We start from the raw sequence: 18588 nt of genomic DNA, 5'->3' as shown, positions 1-18588 counted from the left end.
CTGCAGTGATAGTGAATTACTGGAAGCAGTATAGCGTTCCTATTTGGGGAAAGCGCATCACTGCCGCTGATTGTGATGTGTGTGTGGTCTATAAAGACGTCACTCCCAACGTTTTCTTCATACCTTCTACAGTAGCAGTCTTAAGTCTTCTTTCTCGCAGGCAACATAAAACATAAACCTATTAATAACTCTACTCCCTTTAATTGCATACATAGTATTGAATACCACCATACTTGGATATACACTTAAATACGCAGTATCTATTCCAATATCCCTACTATATGATGATTCAAATCATTCGACATCCCTACTACATGTACTATGTATGCGATATCCCTACTATAAGGTATAATTAACTTATCCTCCTTACCTTACATTATGGTATTCGGTATCAGTGAACTGCGTGTAACTACAGAGAGGACGGAAGTGCTGAGACGTAATCATTGCAAAAATACCAAAGTCCATATCATAGGTAGCTATAGTCCGCCGCAACACTACCACAGTTTGATCTCACTACAGTATTCACAGTTTGATCTTGAATTCGTTGCATATCCTTGTTAGTCTAGCAATGGAGAATGGTATGTGAATATAGCCCTTCAGGCATAAATATGCCCACAGTCTCTCTTTCTCTCGACCTCTCCTTCCCTTCACATATAGCCCCAGTCTCTCTTTCTCTCGACCTCTCCTCCCCTTCACATATAGCCCCAGTCTCTCTTTCTCTCGACCTCTCCTCCCCTTCACATATAGCCCCAGTCTCTCTTTCTCTCGACCTCCCCTTCCCTTCTCTATACACCGTTTCTCCCGTCTTTCTTGATCTTCATATCCGCCTGTTATCCTGTCAAATTCCTCGGGCAATACCATCATCATGTCTACTTTGTTGCTCCTCGATTCATCTCACAGTACCCTTTTTCAATTTGCTCTCTCTCAACTCCTGACTTTGATTATACCACAATGGCTACATATATGACTGATGCCTCGTCAGAGCCGACCAACGGTCGCCCTCATCACCGTCCCCTGAGCGAGCCGTCCCCCATTGTGATCAGCGATAGGTACGATCTTATGACTGGCTTGCCACAAAGCTACCAGCTCCGTTCCTTCTCGTCGTTCTCCACCCCAAAGAAGTTGCAGCTCGCGGTGAAAGCCATCTATGACCAGTTGGAGCAGAACAATTGGCAAGGAAATCAATGGCTGGTTATTAGGGGTATGTCACAAGCCGCCATTGACAGGCTGAGCAATAGGCGCGACTGCCTGCTGGGAATCGGGTTTCGATTTATGTGGATTGGGACGACTGGAATCATCAAAGTAGTCCCATCTAGTGCACATGATCTGACCACATCGGCTGTGAGCCAATACATCGACCGGCAGTGCATTCGGATGGGAGTGCCCGACAGCGACATTGTTTGGGGACTTACAGTCACGACACCCGGCACCGTTACTACCAGTGGCAAAGAGCCGGACAACTGCCTTTTTCCTCCTAACCGCCTGCCTCTGGGTGGCCAGCTCAATGGCTGGCAGTCACTCGTCATAGAAACGGGAGTTTCAGAGTCTTTGGAAAAGCTTCGTCAAGACGCCGCTTGGTGGTTTCAAAATTCCTCTGGGGACACCAGAATCGTGATTCTAATCTCAATCAAAGCTGTCACCAAGCAGATCAGATTCGAGAAATGGCAGCTTGCCCCTCCGAACCTTAGACCTACAAGGCAGGCGCTTGATCAGCTACGTCAGCAGCCCAACCTGATGCCCCCTCTTGTCCAGCAGCAGGCACACAGCCAAACCGCCTTCTGTCACCAGGAGGTAATTGTTACGCCGAATTCAATTACCGGGGGACCTCTTGTGATCCCTTTCAGAGCCATTTTTGATCGGCAGCCTACGGGAGCTGAAGGCGATATAGTTATCAACGACCAGGGCTTTCGTACCATTACGCGTTATGTTTAAATGAACCTTGGTTGCCTTCTGCTGTCTATTTCTTTCAATGCGCTCTGCGTTTCGTACTGGGAACCTCTTTGATTTGGCAATTCAATCATCCATTATGTCTTTAGTTCTTTTAATTTTCTGCGTTTCCTTGCTATCTTAACGCCTCGGCATAGGTTTTTCCATCGTCGTGATGGTTTTTTCCTCTGCTGTTGTACAAATGTAGAGGCTTACAATCAACTTAGAGTGACATTTTGACCTAACCCACCAAGCCATAAAATAAGTCCGTCAAAAGAAGGTAGTGGTTTATGGATTGTGTTTGCCCATGTATAACTTACCTCTTTTGGATAGCTAACATTTTTATAAAAATATACCTACATATGGAATTTGGATGGTTCCCGCGGACGAGGAATTGTTAGTCGCGGAACATAGGTCTTTGGCGATGGCTGAGAGATTGTGAAACTAGGATGATGATGATGCATTCTTATGCGATGTTGGATTCTGATTATTGGTGCTATTTTGCAAACGGCTGCATACTCCATTGCTCCGATGATCGTTGACTGTGTAGCTGCAGGGATTGGTAACAGCAAGAACATAATTGCATGTCCAGTTCTAAATGCCAAAGGGGCCAAGGAGATACATTCGGCTTTAGTATCCCGAACATTGTCTTCCACTACTGAAACTTTCCCAATTTAGGAAGACCTATCTTAGTAGGTACGCCCCATAACACGAAGCATCTATAGATTTACTAGATTATGACGCTATTTTAAAATGCTTTTCTAATACTTTTGATGTACGCGCCAAATATATCGGAGTATTGATCCCTACATCAAACCAAATACGAACCAAGACAAACTTGATATAGTTAAACCCGACTGCTTAAGCCAGCGATGCGCAGCGTGGAAAGGCCATTGCTTCTTAAAATCAAAGGCCACGCACAAGAATGGCCTTTCCACTGCCACCCACAGTTACTCCGTACTGACTAGTAGGGCATTGCGTCGTTCATGCGGACTGAACAAAGCAATTCATCAATTGCAGTTAGAGTATTCAAAGTTGAAATAGCCAGAGAGATGTGGTACAAAAATTTGTGCTTAAGGAAGAACTTGAGAGGAAATGGTCCTTACTGAAGTCCTAACTGTTAAGGGTTCCCGCTCCTTTTTGTGGATAGAGAACCCCATGGGGAATATCATCAACAGCGGGGACGGAAGAGGGATCTAATCATCTGAATCGAGTTCCGATAGACTGATAGGTAAATTAAAGGATCTTCTTGTCTGCCAGTTCTCCGACAGTAAAAAAAAAAAAAAAAAAAAAAGGAAAAAAAGAAGAACTTCGTATCCAAAGAAAAGAAACCAGCAATGTTTCATGTGCAACGCTACATAAGCATGCGCCTAATTTTACACCCAAGCTGAGTTGTAAGAAGGCAAATCCCTGACTTATCATGACGGATATCTCAATTGGATGTTGTATAAGCGGTGAGAAAGTTTGTCTTCAACTCTGCTTGCAACATAATATCCAGTAAGAAAAGTGTCCCTCTCCACAGGGTCGGATTGGATTGACGGTCAAAAGTACTGCAGACGAGGCGATATCATCGCCACCTATGATAGAGTTTTTCGAGAAAAATCGACTTCAAAACGAGTATCCGTCATGATGAACTCTCCTCCCCCTTCGCCATGGTTGGAACCCGAATATTGCCATTGGAACGCGGAGTTCTAGAAACGGTGTAGAAGCACTGGCGTTCTTTGGACGTGTCCCAATCTTTTTTAATTTTTTTTTTCCCAACTCTTCAGTCGTCCGAAATTCCCAATCGGGCCTTATCGGGCTGGGGAGGCAAAAAAAAAATCCATTCTCACCGCCTGCCGTCACCCTTTTTCCCTCAATCCCCCCTGCTTTGATCTTCTTTTTTTATCCCTTATTGCTTATTGTTCATATCCGTCCTCTCAGCTTTGGTTTCTTGTCAGCGTCCCTTTTTCTTGTTTCTTTCTTGTCTATTTTTTTTCTCCTTCGTTTCAGGGGTGTGTGCTGTACATTCTCTCGCCCTGCGACCTTGGAATCTCTCTCTAGTATATCTCTATCACGGGTAGATCTTCTTGTGGTCGCTCAGTCCTTGTTGTGGATATATCAATCCCTCTCTTTCGTTTCTCTTATTAGTTTTGGGATTATTTTATTTAGAACCTACCGTCTATCCATGCTGGCCCTTGGGAGTACATAAATTTCCTCCGACGACATACTCAGCTCCTTGCATTCAACCCCCTATTCTTTCAGATTGAAGGGCATAGGTTTCCGAAGCGTCAATATCTGGACTATTCCTCGGTCCCAGCTGGCTCTCGTGCAGAACGCAATTTCCCCGATACTCCTCGACCTCTATTCGGATCTGATCCTGCTGCCGATCTCTACTTCAGTCTCCCAAACGCCGTGATGCCACGAGAACCGGTTGTTATTCCCGCTCGACGTTGCCCCTCACTCTCCGTCAAGACTCGCCCTCGCAATGCCACACTGTCAACAGCACACCCCTTCGCATTGGAACATGATGTTTGGAATGGGTCACTCTGCGCCGATAAAGACCACAATGACGATGAAGACGTCGTGGAAGAGACAAATTATTTCCCTGAACCTGTTACCAAGCGCCGTGCTGCAAAGAGCTTCTCCAGTTTGCGGCACTCTATCGATGGGTTGCGCGCTCTGGGCCGTCGCTTTTCTGTGACCATCCGTCACAAGTCATCCCGACATGCGTCTCATCACCACACTCACGAAGATGGCGGTGCTGCTGTCCATGACCCTCAAGATGCCAGTGCGTGTGGAGAAGCCGGATCAGAGCAATTTTGGTGCAAGGGCTACAACCCCAACCGCCGCCCTTCTCTTACTTACGAAACTGCCTTGCAGACGTTCTACGCACCTGTTGCCTCAGTTCCGGCCCCTATCCCCGGTCGTGGACTTGAACCTCCGATTCTTCCAAACAATATTTACGCCGGGGCCGCCGCTCGGGCCGCTGCAGCTGCACAAAATGAATTGGCGCGAGCGGAACGAGAACATATCAAAGCATTCGATTTGAAAGTCACTCGGGATTCGGAGAGCGGCATTGACATTGATCTGCGCGATCGCTCGGAATTATCTGAGGTGGATCTGGCTATTGTCCGCATTGATCCCGTGACCTATCTGCCGCCTGAGATCATGTCGCTGGCGCTATCGTATCTCGACCCCGAGTCTTTGATGCAGGCGGAACTAGTTTCTCGTGCTTGGAGAGAGCAGGCATCCTCTCGGCACATCTGGAGGCGGGTATTTCGTCGTGCGTACGGACATCGCCTCCCCAGCGGTGTCGCCTCTAAGAAGAGGCAGTCAACTGGCTTGGGAAAGTCAATTCCGAATCAGGACTGGAAGAAGATGTTCCTTGTCCGCCGTGCTCTTGATCATCGATGGAAAGAGGGAAAAGCGGCCGCAATCTACCTGCACGGCCATACGGACAGCGTCTACTGTGTTCAATTCGATGAGTATGTTTTGACTTTTTCCAGCGTCGTTACCTTATATGGTGCAGTGATCTGACTTGGACTTCACAGAGACAAAATCATCACTGGTTCTCGTGATCGAACCATCCGGGTGTGGGATGCTCATTACCCGTGGCCGTGCCGTAAGATCATTGGTCCTCCTCCGAGCGAGGTCTCGAGCATTGGACAGGTCAACAACCCGACTCAGCAGTCGTCGGGCAAACCTCCTTTTCTCACCATCTGTCCTCCTCCTACCCTCTCGGCAGGAATTGTGACTCCCATTGACCAGAGCTCCGACTACCACAGTGCTTCCATTCTTTGTCTTCAATTTGACGAAGAGATCATGGTCACGGGGTCGTCTGACTTCAGTTGCATTGTATGGGACATTAAGAACGATTACAGGCCGATTCGTCGTCTGGAGGGCCACAGAGCTGGCGTGCTGGACGTGTGCTTTGATGATCGGTACATCGTATCCTGCTCCAAGGACACAACCATCTGCGTGTGGGATCGGCAGACGGGCGCGCTGGTAAAGAAGCTTCTCGGCCATCGTGGACCCGTGAATGCCGTTCAGCTCCGGGGCGATCTTGTCGTGTCGGCGAGCGGGGACGGAGTAGCCAAACTCTGGAACATTACCTCGGGTCTTTGTGTCAAGGAATTTGCCAGCAAGGACCGTGGATTAGCCTGTGTGGAATTCAGTGATGACGCGCGTACCATTCTCACCGGTGGAAACGACCAATCGATCTACCAGTTTGACGCGAACACTGCCGAGATGGTTCGTGAGCTCAAAGGACATGCTGGTCTTGTCCGGTCACTTCATCTGGACAGCACGAACCAGCGAATTGTCAGCGGCAGCTATGATATGAGTGTCAAGGTCTTCGACGCCCAGACCGGCGAGCTCTCTATTGACTTGCCTGGCTGGACCACCAGCTGGATGTTGAGTGTGAAGTCGGACTACCGACGCATCGTTGCCACCAGCCAAGATTCTCGAGCTGTCATTATGGATTTTGGCTATGGCTTGGATGGCATTGAGCTGTTGGAAGAGTGATCTTAACTGACGCCTTCCTTTTTCTTACGAACGCTGGAATTATGCCGGGTTTGGAGTTGTCGGATGATACACTGGGTCTTTCCAAAAGAAACGTTTTCCCTTAGAAGCCATAGATTTGTTTGATCTAAACTTGTTAGACTTGGAGCCTGTTTCGTTTTTCTCTTTTTTTTGCTCTTTGATTTCATACGAAAACACACCATAGAGATTAGACACTGGCTGTTACTGGTGCAATTGAGTTGGACTTAGAGTCAAAGCACTACTGATTATATCCTGGTCCCTACAATCCCCTATATAGCATACTTGGACTAATTTACCCCTTTTTGCCTCTGGTATATCCGACATTTACTCATCATCTCCTGTTAGCTCAGTGATGTTGAAGCAAAGGGAGAGGGTGAATGTGATTGGCCAGGGGGGCCTCGTTAGCGCCAGGCAGAGCCGTGGGTTTCGAGGACAGAAGCAAAACAATCCTCTGCCTCTACGGCTCCTCGTTCTCTCTCCCTATAAACAAATTCAATCTCAATCAAAACAAAGGCCATCTGTAGCTGAATTTCCTATTTTTTCGATATCGCTCGAGTTACAATCCCTCCCCGACGCCCTTTCAACGGTTGTGCATCTTCTCAGTGACAAAAATACCCCACCATGGGAGAATCCAGGTTCGTCAGGCCGACTGATCGTTCCCCCAAGGGGCTTTGTTTTGATGTCGAGCATCTGACTAATTTGAGCATTTCTCGCTATACAGACAGGAACTGCTGGCATGGATTAACAACCTGCTACAGCTGAATCTGACCAAGATTGAACAGTGCGGAACCGGGTACGATTGACGCTCCTTTTTGTGCCCTTGAAATCGTCGACCATCCCACGCCGAACCTGGAAGGATAACACGGATTTGAACATGCTTTCAAAGTGCTGATTCGGGTTTACAGGGCCGCTCTGTGTCAGATTTTTGATTCGATATTCAGTGAGTGAACACCTAGCAGGCTTCAAGGAGCCACTTGGGTTTAACAGTTGCGTGTGGCTGACTAACGTGGGCTCCCTCGTGCAGTGGATGTTCCTATGTCGCGTGTGAAGTTCAATGTCAACACCGAGTACGCCTATCTTCAGAATTTCAAGATCCTTCAGAGTATGACACCGCATGGACCGTATATTCCATGGGTGAGATCCCATTTTCTGACCGCTACGGCTCTATTCAGATACATTCACCCGCCACCAGATCGAGAAGCCGATCCCGGTTCAGCAACTCTCAAAATGTCGCATGCAGGATAACCTCGAGTTTCTCCAGTGGACCAAGAGATACTGGGACCAGCACTACCCCGGGGGCGACTACGATGCCGTCGGCCGCCGGAAGGGCTCTGGCGCTCCTGCCCCTTCTGCTGCTGGTACTCGCTCTGGCGCATCGTCCTCGGCGGGGGCTACCCGGAGAGGAGCTACTCCTACAACCGGCGCTGTTCGCCCTCGGGTTTCCGCCGCCGCCGGAGGAGCCAGCACTGCTGCTCTGCAGCAGGAGATTGCGACTCAGAAGGAGGCTATTGCTGGCCTGGAGAAGGAGCGCGATTTCTACTTTGCCAAGCTTCGGGATATCGAGCTGCTGCTGCAGAATGCCATCGAGGCCGACCCGGAGCTGGAGAAGGAAGAAGACTCTCTGGTGAAGCACATCCAGGGCATCCTGTACTCGACAGAGGTACGTGTTTGCGACGCTTTGTCTATATTCTTTGCTTCATGTGCTAATTCTTCGCACAGGAAGGGTTTGAGATCCCAGCGGAAGCGGAGGTCGCCGATGAGCTGGAGACATTCTAGTTTCATGGCAATGGACGTCTTTTCGTTACTAATACCCCTTTATCACTAGCGTTGAAACCGTGATCCTTTACCACCCCACCGACTTGAATCGGTCCCTTTTCCATCCGTCTTTGGTTTGAATTAGTTGCATGTGGAGTGCGAGAACCGCCTCATCCGTGCTTGGGCGTGTGGTGAGCAGACAAATACGAATTGCAAAGCATAGAGTGAAAGTCAGCCTGTGTATAGCGTGAGATCGAGATTTGTGGTCTACTTGTACTTTGCTTTCATCCATGACTGGGAAGACCAGCCGACTGTGCAGTTTCCATATGTCGAAACTTTTCCGGCATGAAGGCGGTACTCCGTACAGTAAGGCCAATCAGGTGATTGTGCACGACCTTCCATGAACGTTCCTCAGTACTAGGTGTCAGCCACTTTGGCAGACGGGTTCCATTCCTTCGATGGTATTCTCGAAGGAGGTCGGTGGACCTTGATCATTCTCTCCCGGATAATGACACCATCACACGGGAAGAGACTGTCTCTGAAGTGATATTTATATTCTGAACGGGGCGAGTTCATATAAATAGCAGTGGGTCGGAGGAAGACGTAGACGGCAAATTTAACGTCGTACGTCAGCCCTTCCAGGTGTGATCGTTAAGTATCTCGTCGTTAATGGACTGTTGTCGTCTCGACAGCGGGATAGAAAAGACTACGAGTCAGGAACGGACGGAAATACACGGTGATACAATGTCACTCGAGAAAATGGCTTTAGGACTGGGATGAGATGTGACTCGACTTCGTGCTTTGTGCCTCAGTCAGAAAAGGTAGGACCGTAGTCTGCAAGAATTGTACCTTGCAGGCTTAGGCTATTGGTTACACGCGGCGATAGAGGGAGTCCCCTTGCCTCCAGTCGCAGTCTGAGCCTCAGGGGTGCATTACTAGCACTTACTGCATTGGCTGAGGGGTTGTCGTACGGGGTATTATTAACGGGTTTAATGGTTAGTGTAGACTGCTTACTGCTGGCTTTTGGTATCTTCACTCCAGGATAAATATGATTTTGTTCAACTGATTTGGATTACACGGATGAGGGGATAGACTTGTAGCCAAATGGTCCAACTGGCAATACGACCCTGTCTTTCTGCGGTACTGTTGTGTTTATTTACACAGACTGAGATCTAATTAAACACTCTTCTGGCTAGTTAGAAGGCTAAACTATAACAGGGTTAGTGGGTAAGCGAGTGACGCTTTTCGACCCACAGTTTTGTGGGGCGTGTCTCTTTTTTTAATTCTTCTTGTTTGGGCCAGAACATCTCGGTATCGTATGCAAGCTGCAGCAACAGGATGGTGATCTGCTATGTCTCGGATAATATGATATTACCCTATGTCTGAACTGTTATGCAATCACCTTGCAGAGGGCAACTACAAACTAATATCATCAAGAATCAGGTCGAGTGGTGGACAGCAGAAGATTCTCGTGCGGTCTAGCTGAGTACGGAGGAGATGTACCTTAAATTAATTTTGGAATTGGCCCAATGAGGCCATCGAGACTAGCACCCGCCTCGGAGGGTCTAAGAGAAAACAGTCTAAGACCCGGGAAAACGCTGTGACTCGTGAGCCTGTCTGTATCTATTACTGTATTTCCTGCTCCTGTGTGCCTGGCCTGGCCTGATCGATCACCACCAACAAACAACCTGGTCGGGTCGGCTAACTCCCCAGCTAGCCAGTGTAAATATTCAAAACGAGACTACTCAACTGCAGACTAGTCTAGTCCGTCTGCTTTACGACCGCTGCTTCGCTTCTTCTTCTTCTCATTTCCTCGTTCCCCTCTCTTCCTTTTCCTTTGCGGCTACGCCTCCTCCCCTCTCCCTCACCACCACCGTTTCCCCTCATGGTCGGATGCCGAGTGAGTATCCTCGATTTTTGACCTAGCTGCGCTCACTGCTAGATTTGGCGCTGGTGTAACCAGACCAGTGAGCGGACATCTCAGTTCACGGTTAACTCTTGCGGGACGTGTGCCGAGAACGAAAAAGAACGGATCACGATCCTTGGGTCCGGAACCTGGGTACCTTTCAACAACGTGGATCCGTCGACCGTCGACCGTCAACCGTTGGGAGAGTCGACAGAGAAATTCAGCAGTCTGCAAGCTTGAGTCGAAGCTCATCGTGTGGTGAATCCTGCGAAGATCTCCTCCGCGACAGGCATGGATTAAGATTCTCGGAGGATCGTTCGAATAGCAATCGTGATCGCTCCATTATATCTTTTCGCTTCATATTCTTTCCTTAAAGGTATGTGTTTCGCTGCCTAGCTTCATTCTCATGGATCGATTCAACTGGCAAGGACTCAAAGAGCTAACGATATCTGGTCAACTTTCTAGACTTTTATGACCCTGAGTCTTCCATTTCTGTCTACAATTAGTCGGCTGCACAGTGGCAGCTGACGTCCACTCCTTGGTTTCGCTACGGTATACGATTCCGCCTGTTTCAGACTTGTTACAGACCGACTCGTCGCTCCTTTCGCGTGATACAACGGCTTAGACCCGTCGCTCACTCCTTTGCGGCGCATGGTCTATTGTTCAACACTCTTTCAATATTCAATTCAATCAGCATCCTGCATCAATCGATCTTACTTTCTCTCTTTTGCAGATCATCTGAGGCGCTGTGCAGGCAGACACACGTGCGTTATCGACGACTGAACGATTGTCAATCATTTCACCTCAACTTGAAGCAGTGCTGTTTATTCAATTCCAAGGCTTGCATGCGATCGTTGCGGGATTAGGGAACACCGAGGAGGACAATCTGCCAGAATGGCACACAACGGCATTGCTCGGAGTCAGCGGCTTACAAGACTGATGAAGCAGAAGCATCGAACACGTCACGAGGGAGTCGAACCAGCCAGCAAACCAGGGGAAGAGTCAGCAGGGTCGTTGATTTCCAGCATACAAAAGGCGCACGTCCTGGACCATAGTAAGCGTCATGAGTCGTCGGGGGAAGTATCGCACAAGGACTCGGATCATTCGCTAGAAAAGCGTCAGGACCCCTCCGCCGTTCCTCCAGAATCTCAGACGGCGGCGCCGGCCACCACAGTAACCAGTGTTGTCGATGCATCTCCGGACACCGCTGCGGCTCTTCCGACATCCATATCCGATCCTGCTTCCAGTCAACCAACCGTCTCTGTTCCTGTCGAGAACCCCCCGGCTGCTGTGCCGTCGACCACTTCGTTAAATGAGATTCCTACCCCGTCACCTGGCCCGATTTCGTTCACAGCGGACACTTCAGCAATTACAAGTGCTAACGATTTGACGACCATACCCACCGCCTATGTCTCTTTGTCATTAGACTTATCGCTTTCCATATCCGTTTCGGTCCCAACGTCTATCGCTATTATTAACTCTGCGAGTAGCACCCAGTCGTCCGCTTTAATACCTAGTGCTCGATCCTCGAGTGCTGTATTGAGCTCGACCCCAATATCCTCACCAAAGCCCACTTCGACGAGTACAATTTCTAGTTCGACCTACACCAACGGTACCAATTCGTACGGTTCATACGACAGCACTTCCAGCGACTATTCTGGTGAGTACTCGACCACGTCCGTGTCAGAGGCCACTACCACTGCGGACCTGTATAGTACGGGAACGTATTTTGGAGGCGGAGATTCAGGCGCAACTGCTACGGGCCAGGCTCCCTCAGCAACCACGTCTTCGTCCTCTGGTGGTGGCTTGGACTCCGTCACTACCAAACGCATTGTGGGCGGAGTTGTCGGAGGTCTCGCTGGCGCATTCTTCCTGCTCGGCCTGCTACTCTTCCTGCTGCGACGGCGCAAGACGGCCTTGTTTCGACCGAATCGTGGACTCCCAGCGAGTGATGGGACTGGCGGTACGACCGGAGAAAGAGGATCTGTTTCACGCACCGAGATGGCGTCACGGCGCTCGAGTCGCGACCCCCTGTTCACGGCGTCGTACTTTGCTCCGGCTTTTATGAAGCGATGGAGGCAGTCGAATCAGACGGTGCGGTCTGACGACAGTACCTTCACATCTACCACCACGAGTGAACGCGGGTTCCAGAAGATCTCGGGCCGCAAGATCCCCTCGGTGCTGCAGTCAGGAGGGGATGGCTATGGCGGCGGGTTCGATCAGGGATCTCCGACCGCGTCGGAGCCCAGCATGAGCCTACCCCCGGGGTCACCTGTCCAACCGCGATCGGTCATCTCTCAGCCTCCTCCCTCGATGCCTTACGGGATGCCACTGGATGTGAGCTACACGCGGGAAGCGGATGAAGCAGAGTCGGTCGTGGTATTCCGACCGTCACCCGCCCGGACGCCGGTTGCCAGCTCGACGAACGTCAGCGTGGTGAACGTACCGGCTGCCTCGCGTGCCATTCCTCAACCGGGGGTTACGTTATCCCCCACGATACCCCAGCGGCCAGACGGACTGGGTCGTAGCCACCCGAGCTTCGACGGCAGCCGGGGGAGTCGCTTCACAGAGAGTCTTGACGGATTGTGATCGCAGTTGGGTGTACTCGAATATGCCCTGCTGCAGATAATGCACAAGAGGCATTCTTTCACAAACCGACCGGGCTTATAGTCCGCAGTCTACGCTCGCCTTGTCGATCGCTGTATATCAGCCCGGCGCAACGACTAGCGCAGCTCCCAGGTCACGGCCCATCCGGTAGTGATTCACCGGATTTGAGCGGGCAAACCTCCCATTCGAAGTCGACCTTAAAATTCTACACTATATTGCACATCAGCGTGCCATGTCTCTCATGTCTGGATAGTATTCTGCTTTTCTTTTTATGGATACCCCAATCTATTCTATTCTATTTTTATTTCTTATCTTCTTTGGCTATACTTATTGGGATTGCCATTCACTCACATCTCCTGTACTATTTTTCTTCTTCTTCTTCTTCTTCATTCATCTCTGAATGCTGAGAATCGGGTTGAGTCTCCCGTGTTTGTTGTGGATATTTCTTCACTTTGCGGCATTAAAAGTGTACAGATACAAATAATGTCACTGGGCTGGTGGATAATTCTCGAATAATACAAGATAATCAATAATTGTCTTCAGACCCTCAGCGCAACAGCCCTGTAGCCTACGTGTGTATGTTGTTGTGGTTTGTGAGCTGCAGCCTCGATGTCGCGGCAGCCAACCAGAGATCCATGATTACGACGAGCGTCGTCTCGAGGTTGCGACGCGATGTTTCATCAGCAGCTGCTTAACTTCCGACTGTGTCCTGTGCATAGAACTACTCTCACAGGCTCTAGAGAAACAAAATGAAGCCTGTCGTTAGCGCAAGCCCTGAATATCTGCTGTAAATTAGACCCCGCATTCCTCTTCCCCTCTATTGCTTATCGTCTATCAGCATCAACATCCGCATCCGCATACCACCAACCACCATGAAAGAACCAACAACAGAACACGACCTCCCCTCCAGACCCCTAAACGGGCGTAGACCCCTGCACTTCCTCGTCATCGGCGCCGGCTCCCGCGGCAACGCCTACGCTCGCGCCGTAACAACCAGCACCCCCGCGCGCATCCACGCCGTCGCCGAACCGCACGCCTTCAAACGCGCCGATTTCGGCCGCAAGTATATCTGGGGCGAGAAGGGGCGGCCAGCCGCCGGCCAGGAGTTTAGCGATTGGAGGGATTGGTTGGACTGGGAGACGAGGCGTCGACAGGCGCAACAGCCGGATGAGTCTGAGGGAATCGACGGGGTCTTCGTCTGCACACTCGACGAAACACACGTCGAGATCGTCACGGCGCTGGCGCCACTGGGGCTGCATATCCTCTGTGAGAAGCCGCTGGCCCTGTCGCTGGGCGATTGTCTATCCGTTTACAAAGCATTGTCACCCAGCGAGAGCGGTGCTGCCGCCTCCGGCGCGGACAAGATCTTCTCCATCGGCCACGTCCTCCGCTACAGCCCGCACAACATCCTCCTGCGCAAGCTCCTCCTCCTCGACCGCGCCATCGGCGACATCGTCTCGCTGGAGCACACCGAGCCCGTGGGCTGGTGGCATTTCGCGCACAGCTACGTCCGCGGGAACTGGCGGCGCGCGACGGCCCAAGGCGACGGTTCCCTGCTTACCAAGTCCTGCCATGACATCGACTTTATCATGTGGTTACTAGCTTCCCCTCCCCCTCCTCCAGAGTCTGCGACGTCGCAGGACCAGTGCGGGCCGCACCACCCCCGCAGCATCACCTCCACCGGCACCCTGACCCAATTCCGCCGCGCCCGAAAACCACCCGCCGCGGGCGCCGCCACAAACTGCGTCTCCTGCCCCGCGGAGCGGGAATGCATCTACAGCGCCGTGCGGATCTACCGCGACCTGCACCTTGCCCGCGGCGACACCGGCTGGCCCGTTAAGATCGTCGTGCCGGATATCGAGGACGTGCTGCGCTCCTCGTCTGCAGAGAGCGAGGCTGCAGCGAAGGCCGAGGCGCATCTCCTGGCCCGCCTGCGCGAGGACTACTCCCGCGGGGAGATGAGCGACGACGAGATCGCCCGGCGACCGTGGTATGGCCGGTGTGTCTACGAGGCGGACAATAACGTCTGCGACGACCAGGTCGTGACCATTACGTGGGATGACGAGGATGAGGCCGACCAACCGCCCGTCAACGGGGACGGACAGCAGGCGCAATTGCAACTGCAAGGCAGACGCGCCAAAACGGCCGTCTTCCACATGATTGCTCCCACGGAGAAACAGTGCGAGCGCCGCGGGAGGGTCTACGGGACGCGCGGCGAGATCGCCTACGACAGCCGGACCATCTCCATCTATGATTTCGCAACCCGCTCAACGACCACCGTCGAGGTGCCCAAGCAGCCGCCGGAAGAGGAGGAGGCGCACGGCGGAGGAGACTACGGGCTGGCGCGCAGCTTCGTGCGTGCTGTGGATGCCGTCGAGAATGAGGGCTGGGAGGTGCAACGCGCGCAAACCCATTTCGTCGGCTGTACCCTGGAAGAAGCGGTTCGCAGCCATGCCGTGGTCTTTGCGGCCGAAGAGGCCAGGCGGGAGGAAAAGGTTGTGCGATGGAAGGAGTGGTGGTCCGAGAAGCTTGCTGCGGCTGGCATCGCATGATGTTTTATCCTATGATGATGTGATGAGTGCTACTAATGACTGCATTAACGATTTTGAGCTGGCACTGCCATAACTACTATATTCTATCCATGCTTAAATTACTTGCTGCATTCATATTAACCGTCGTAAAACCAGCGCGGCTTGCCGTAGAAAAATAAACAAATTAAGTCTTGACATCAGGGTCCTCCCGGCCGATGTACTCCTTGAACTTCAACAAAGACATGGCAAGAGCCACGTTGTCCTTCAGGTAGTCCTGAGTGTTCATGCCGAACGTGCTCTTGTCGCTCTCGTACTTCTCAATGTACAGACGGATGGTGGCACCGCTGCTGCCCGTGCCCGAGAGGCGGACCACAAGGCGGCTGCCGTCATCGAACTTGACATACAGACCTTGGTTCTTGGTCACGCTGCCATCCAGGTCGGTGTAGGCGAAGTTGCCCGCGTCAGCCACCTTGCGGCCGGAGACAGTGCTGCCCACGAAAGAGTCCTTGTTGTTGACCTTCTCGGACAGGTTGGCGATCAGCTTGTTAGCACCGTCGCTGTCGACATTCTCGTAGTCGTAGCGAGTGAAAAAGGTGCGGCCGTACGTCTGCCAGAACTCGTTCTGGATCGACGCAATGCTGGGGGTCTCGTTGGGCTTCTGCTTGGCAACACCGGCGATGATGTTCAACCAGGCGACAATGGCCCAGACACCGTCCTTCTCGCGAATGTGGTTGCTGCCTGTTCCGAAACTCTCCTCACCGCAGATGGAGATCTTCTTGTTATCGAACAGGTTGCAGAAGAACTTCCAGCCCGTAGGGACCTCGTAGCTCTGCAAACCCTGGGCCTTGGCAACCAGATCCACGGCGCCGGAGGTGGGCATGGACCGCGCCAGACCATAAACACCCTGTTTCTGGAACCAGGGGATGAGCTTGGCGTGGTGTGCGATGATGGCCAAGCTGTCACCCGGGGAGACGAAGGTGTTGGCACCGTAGATCATGTTGCGGTCACCATCACCATCGCTGGCAGCACCGAAGTGGACCCCCTTCTTATCCACTGCCTCGACCAGCTCATGGGCGTAGACCAGGTTGGGGTCAGGGTGGCCACCATTGAAGTCGGGGCTGGGGACGCAGTTCATGGTACTGTCCTGGGGCAGACCGAGCTCCTTGACGAAGATGTCCACACCATAGGGACCAGTCACACCGTGCATACCATCAAACAGCACCTTGAAATCCTTGTGAGTGCTTAGGAACTCTTTGATCAGGTCAAAGTCAAAGATCTCCTTCATCATCTTGAGGTAATCGGAGGTGGAGTGAACGATCTCAACCTCCAGGGGGCCATAGGTCTTGGTGCCAATGGTGGAGGTGTCGACATCGGGGATTTCGGCAATCTTGTAGGAGGTGAGGGACTTGGAGGTTTCGAAGATCTTGTTGGTGACGGACTCGGGAGCGGGGGCACCATTGCACAGGTTGTACTTGATACCGAAATCGGCGTTGGGTCCTTAAAAAATTAGCGCTCGAATTTGACAGAAGAGAAGCTTCACGTACCACCCGGGTTGTGACTGGCAGTCAGCAGGATACCACCGGTAGCCTTTCTCACACGGATCAGGTTGCTCGCAGCAGGAGTACTGAGGATGCCATTCTGGCCGATCAGGAGCTTCTTGACGCCATAGGCAGCACTGATTTTGGCAATCTTCTGGATAACCTCAGGATTGTAGTAGCGACCATCACCACCGATGACAAGGAAAGCTCCCTCAGCACCCTCAGGGATGGAGAGCAGGATGCTGGTGACGAAAGCTTCGGAGTAGTGGGGCTGTTGGAAGACCTTGACCTTTTTGCGAAGACCAGAGCTACAATGAGGGATAATCAGCTGATTCGCTCACAATATAATGGCAATAAGTATTAAGGTTAATCAAGAAGAGAATACTTACGTTCCTGGCTTCTGGTCGGCAAAAGGCTGGATGGAGACTGTCTGGACCGACATGACGTTGGTTTGTTTGGGTGACAACGTGGGGTAGAGGGGAGCAGTCAAGTAGCCTCGACAGTACAGAACAAGTCTGCAGAGATGTAAGGGATTTGGAGTGATTCAGTAGATCAGAAGTAGCAGAGCAGAGAAGAGAAGAGAAGAAAGAAAAAGACTTCACCGACTTTCAAGGAAGAAGAAGAACAAAAAGCAGAAGCACAGAGAAAACAGGAGTCTAGTCTCAGTCGAAGCGGAGGGAAGGTGGGCCGATCACCACTGGTTGAGAGAGGGGCAACACAAGCGTCATTATTATGACTTTGGGAGTCCACGAACAAGAAATATTCTGGATATTGCCATACCAATGAGAGACATTGATGGATCCATGCAGGTAGGTAGTATTTGAATGGTAACTAGGCCTGTTCAAGTGGCTTGCGATCATACAGCGTAGTCAACTGCATTGTGTTGCCAACGCATCACAGCGATCAGGTCTCCCAAGCATGGACCTTCGTCATGAATATAACATCTCTTATGAGCGCTAATTCCATTTCTTTGCTGCAAAGTTTGGTCATAATCTCCTTGGCTCACCGAGCCAGATACATACTTGGTACAGTGCTCCTAGCTAGGAGAGCTCTCGTCCGGCCAGCGGGTCATAGCACAGTGCCGTTAATAGTTAATACATAGTAGTAAAACCAAATCTAATAATAGCTACTCCCTAAACAACCTCTCCTTATAGAACCTCATCTCCTCAATACTCTCCAAGATATCCTCCCTCGCCAGATGCACCTCCTTCTTGGGCGGCACCTCCCTTAACAATGTCTCACCACCCCACCGCCTGGCCGCCTCCTTGAACGCACTCACATCCAGAATCCGATAATGCAGCCACTCCAGCACAGCCTTGTACGGTTCCTTCGCGAGGAACATCTTGTCGGCGTGCACGCTGTTCCCCGCCAGCAGCGCTGTGCGCGGATGCGGCACGTATCGCTGGATGTAGGCGAGCAAGGACGCGGCCGCCGCGGCGGGGTTGGTCGTGGATGCGAGGACCGCGGCGGTGAGCCCCGTGCGACCGTGGGTGTCGACGCACCACGGCGACATGGACTCGAGGACGGAGCGGTCGTGGTGGATGATGGTTTCGAAGCCTGCCGGGTCGAGGAGGTTGAGGTTGGCGTCGGTTATGTAGCAGCAGATCTGGAGGATGGTGTCTGTTTCGGGGTTGAGGCCGGTCATCTATGATGTCAGTCAGTACTCCGTAGGAGTGTTTTTAAGGGATGCTGTTCAGACGTCTGACCTCGCAGTCTATCCAGACCAGAGGGTCTGTAGAGCGCTCGAGAGGCATCCTGTAATTGCCAAAGGAGCTCAGGAATCGTCTGCTTCGAATTGAGA

The 18588-nt window shown here is 51.5% G+C and overlaps 7 protein-coding genes across 7 annotated transcripts; 5 read left to right on the top strand and 2 right to left on the bottom strand.

Moving 5' to 3' along the window:
- Nucleotides 1–951: 951 nt before the first annotated feature.
- On the top strand, nt 952–1932 carry Aud_003477 (uncharacterized protein; the record flags this gene model as incomplete). The annotated part of the gene is made up of 1 exon (XM_043288427.1): nt 952–1932. One exon carries the CDS (start codon nt 952–954, stop codon nt 1930–1932), a length of 981 nt encoding a protein of 326 aa, XP_043144362.1.
- Nucleotides 1933–4323: 2391 nt separating this feature from the next.
- Nucleotides 4324–6432, top strand: Aud_003476 (F-box/WD repeat-containing protein; the record flags this gene model as incomplete). The annotated part of the gene is made up of 2 exons (XM_043288426.1): nt 4324–5393; nt 5460–6432. 2 exons carry the CDS (start codon nt 4324–4326, stop codon nt 6430–6432), a joined length of 2043 nt encoding a protein of 680 aa, XP_043144361.1.
- Nucleotides 6433–7071: 639 nt separating this feature from the next.
- Nucleotides 7072–8226, top strand: eb1 (microtubule-binding protein BIM1; the record flags this gene model as incomplete). Its single annotated transcript, XM_043288425.1, has 6 exons — nt 7072–7085; nt 7172–7243; nt 7356–7390; nt 7475–7552; nt 7623–8110; nt 8170–8226. 6 exons carry the CDS (start codon nt 7072–7074, stop codon nt 8224–8226), a joined length of 744 nt encoding a protein of 247 aa, XP_043144360.1.
- A 2779-nt stretch (nt 8227–11005) lies between these two features.
- Aud_003474 (uncharacterized protein) lies at nt 11006–12700 on the top strand (the record flags this gene model as incomplete). The annotated part of the gene is made up of 1 exon (XM_043288424.1): nt 11006–12700. One exon carries the CDS (start codon nt 11006–11008, stop codon nt 12698–12700), a length of 1695 nt encoding a protein of 564 aa, XP_043144359.1.
- An 890-nt stretch (nt 12701–13590) lies between these two features.
- On the top strand, nt 13591–15270 carry Aud_003473 (Gfo/Idh/MocA family protein; the record flags this gene model as incomplete). Its single annotated transcript, XM_043288423.1, has 1 exon — nt 13591–15270. One exon carries the CDS (start codon nt 13591–13593, stop codon nt 15268–15270), a length of 1680 nt encoding a protein of 559 aa, XP_043144358.1.
- Nucleotides 15271–15433: 163 nt separating this feature from the next.
- On the bottom strand, nt 15434–17229 carry pgmA (phosphoglucomutase PGM2; the record flags this gene model as incomplete). Its single annotated transcript, XM_043288422.1, has 3 exons — nt 15434–16746; nt 16794–17095; nt 17177–17229. The coding sequence occupies 3 exons, from the start codon at nt 17227–17229 to the stop codon at nt 15434–15436; spliced, it is 1668 nt and encodes a 555-aa protein (XP_043144357.1).
- A 684-nt stretch (nt 17230–17913) lies between these two features.
- On the bottom strand, nt 17914–18541 carry Aud_003471 (oligoribonuclease; the record flags this gene model as incomplete). The annotated part of the gene is made up of 2 exons (XM_043288421.1): nt 17914–18432; nt 18494–18541. 2 exons carry the CDS (start codon nt 18539–18541, stop codon nt 17914–17916), a joined length of 567 nt encoding a protein of 188 aa, XP_043144356.1.
- Nucleotides 18542–18588: the final 47 nt, after the last annotated feature.

This window comes from Aspergillus udagawae (genome assembly GCF_001078395.1).
Source record: "Aspergillus udagawae IFM 46973 DNA, scaffold_2, whole genome shotgun sequence".
NCBI lineage: Eukaryota > Fungi > Ascomycota > Eurotiomycetes > Eurotiales > Aspergillaceae > Aspergillus > Aspergillus udagawae.
This window is presented reverse-complemented; position numbering and strand designations above follow the sequence as displayed.